This window comes from Primulina tabacum, chromosome 15 (genome assembly GCF_025594145.1).
Source record: "Primulina tabacum isolate GXHZ01 chromosome 15, ASM2559414v2, whole genome shotgun sequence".
Lineage (NCBI taxonomy): Eukaryota > Viridiplantae > Streptophyta > Magnoliopsida > Lamiales > Gesneriaceae > Primulina > Primulina tabacum.
Window position 1 is genome coordinate 5747306 of NC_134564.1, and position 3033 is coordinate 5750338.

The 3033-nt window shown below is 40.2% G+C and overlaps 1 protein-coding gene across 1 annotated transcript; it reads left to right on the forward strand.

Moving 5' to 3' along the window:
* Nucleotides 1-2059, forward strand: LOC142525833 (uncharacterized). The gene is made up of 4 exons (XM_075630122.1): nt 1-754; nt 851-994; nt 1373-1606; nt 1722-2059. Exons 1-4 carry the CDS (start codon nt 1-3, stop codon nt 2057-2059), a joined length of 1470 nt encoding a protein of 489 aa, XP_075486237.1.
* Nucleotides 2060-3033: the final 974 nt, after the last annotated feature.

The following is a 3033-nucleotide window of genomic DNA, read 5'->3' on the forward strand; positions in this document are numbered from 1 at the left end:
ATGCGAAGATTGCAAAGCCCTGACTTGCTTATCTTTGATCCACAAATCGAAAGAACTGCACGGAGGCTAAGAAAAGCTAAAAGGGAAGAAATCCTAGCCATGGCTGAGAACAGAGAGAATGACAGACATATGCCACCAGAAGCTATACCGATCAGAGATCACTTCAGACCAGTGATCAATGCACATTATTCTGGCATTGCTCGGGGGACCATAAATGCCAACGATTTCGAACTGAAGCCTGCCCTGATCAATATGGTTCAACAAAACCAGTTCGCTGGAACTGCTACTTCAGATCCTCACGTTCACCTGAGAACCTTCATGGAAATCATAGATACGGTAAAAATTAATAATGTTCATGACGATATTATTAGATTGTGTTTGTTTCCATTTTCTCTCAGGGACCAAGCAAGAGGAAGGCTCCAATCACTTCCCTTGGGAAGTATCACGACATGGCAGGAGCTGGCGACGAAGTTCTTTTCTAAATATTTTTCCCCTGTGAAGTATGCACAATTGAAGATTGAGATCAGCACGTTTAGACAGACTGACTTCGAGCAGTTGTATGAAGCTTGGGAAAGGTATAAAGAGTTGTTGCGGAGGTGCTCGAATCATGGTTTTGAAGACTGGGTGCAGATTGAGCTATTCTATAACGGGTTGAATGGTCAGACACAGACAACAATGGATGCAGCGACAGGTGGCACAATCTTTTCCAAGTCTCCTGCTCAAGCCTATGATTTGCTTGAGCAGATGACTATTAGTAGCTACCAATGGCCGTCTGAGAGGTCAAGAGTAAAGAGGACAGCTGAAGTTTATGCCGTGGATCCTATTACATCACTCACTGCGCAAGTTTCAGCGATGACTACACAGATAGCAATCATGAATAAAGTGAGTACATCAAACACTGAGGGACCACCGCTTGTTGTTGAAGAACCAAATTTTCTTGAAGAAGTTCAATACATCAACAACAAAAACTTTAGAGGCTATGAAGGATATCGAGGTAACCCTCCCCCTAATACTTATCATCCTGGATTGAGAAATCATGAGAGCTTTTCATATGCAAACAATAAGAATGTACTGAATCCACCACCGGGGTTCAATACATCAAATGGGGAAGGGAAGCCATCATTTGAGGATTTAGTTAGGACATTTGTTGTTGAATCTGATAAGACGATGGCTAGGACTGACTCTAGGCTTGACAACCTAGAGACACACATGGCAAGTATTGGTGCTACCTTGAAAATCCTTGAATCGCAAGTGGGGTAGATAACAAAGCAACTCACGTCTCAACCGTCAGGCGCAGTCCAAAAGACTGCAGACCCAAATCCGAGAGAAGTGAATGCCATTTTTATACAGCATGAAGAGTTTGGTGTGGTAGCCAGAGAAGAGAAAAAAGTTGATAACACACCTGTCCGGGATAAAAAACCAACTCCAACCAAAAGAGTCCGAGGTAAGAAATATGAGAGGTATAATTCAAATCAATGCATTGATATTTCTTTACTTCCCTACCCCCAGAGATTTTTACAATTACAAGCTGATTTTCAAAAGAAACAAGGTTTTGAGGATCTCAAGAACCTACACACTAATAATGAGTTTGCAGATCAGGTGGAAGGTGAATTTACCGAAGGAACACGAATAAATCGTCCTCAGAAGCTGCAAGATCCCGGGAATTTGTTGTACCATGTGAAATAGGGGGTAAATTGGTGAAAAAGCTATATGTGACTCAGGAGCGAGCGTGAATATAATGCCAAGTTCTCTCTACGAGAAACTTGGATTGAGCAAGATTAAGCCCATAGGACTAAGCTTACAGATGGCAGATAAATTGATCAGGACACCGTTGGGTATTGTGGAAGATGTTGAACTTCGGATCGATAAACTGAAGGTTCTAGCAGAGTTCGTGGTAGTTGACATGGAGAACAGTCAGAACGTTCACGTCATTCTAGGTCGACCATTATTGGCTACTGTTGGAGCCATCATTGACGTGAAACGAGGAAAGTTGACCATGGATCTTGAAGGTCAAAGGGTGGAAATCAAGGCATCTAAAAGTTCTCACGACCCACCTTGAGCAGTGTAGTGATAGTCAAGCTAACGACGTTAAACTAAGCGCTGTGTGGGAGGCAACCCACAATTTTTTTTAGCATTCGTTTTGTTTTTATTATTTTATTTTATTTTACTCCCTTAGTTGTTAATTTTACCCACCACCAGATCTACCGCCGCAACACATGGACGAGGATGATGAAGATGTTGCGGACGACAACTTGAGCAACGAGTTCTGACACTCGTGCGTGAGGTATGTGTTGTCACGTTTATCATTTAAATTATACATTGAGGACAATGCATACTGTAAGTTTGGGGGCTCAATTGTTTGAGTTGTTAATTCATTGTTAGTTTAGTTATTTTCTGTACAGTAGCTAGAATTTTCGTATTTCGCAGTAGCTAAAAAAAAGTATTTATTGCTTGCTAGTTTTATTAGGAAGAGTCATGGATACGTCATTGTGTGGCCGATGATGAAAATGAAATCGTGGTTTTAATGCATATTTGTATTCATGATAACTTGGGAGTCACCAATATCTTTGCACGGTCATGTTTATTGATATTATTGATGCTTAAAGACAATTTACACACTTGTGATGCTAAATGGACAATAGAAATCTGAATTTTAGTATTTCTCACATGACATTAACTGACACCTTTGCAGACACAGAAATGACATAGGCAATCTTTCTCAACATCTTTGGGCTTCTTGTTCATTGTTATTATCATTTGTTATCCCATTGAGCCTCAAGTTGATTGAGATGCTTGATTTTTCTTTGTGCACCTATCTCATATATCATTTTGATTGAAAAATGCATGTGATTGGTTTGTATGAGTTAACTAATAGATTGACGGAAATCTAGAACTTTCTTGAACACTTTTCGAGACGAAATACGGATAATATGTGACATAGGAATGATTTAGGCAATCTTTGGAACCGTTTAAGCCTTTGAACCTACCAAATCAACATGAAATATCCCTAGTGTCCCATTTTGAGCCTATTAA

Excerpts from the sequence above, each read along its gene's own strand:
- LOC142525833 (XM_075630122.1), top strand. The coding sequence starts at position 1 with ATGCGAAGATTGCAAAGCCCTGACTTGCTTATCTTTGATCCACAAATC. Across the intron at positions 755-850 it reads GCTTGAGCAGATGACTATTA|CGATGACTACACAGATAGCA; the intron begins GTAGCTACCAAT and ends CGCAAGTTTCAG. Across the intron at positions 1,607-1,721 it reads GTTTGCAGATCAGGTGGAAG|GAGCGAGCGTGAATATAATG; the intron begins GTGAATTTACCG and ends TATGTGACTCAG.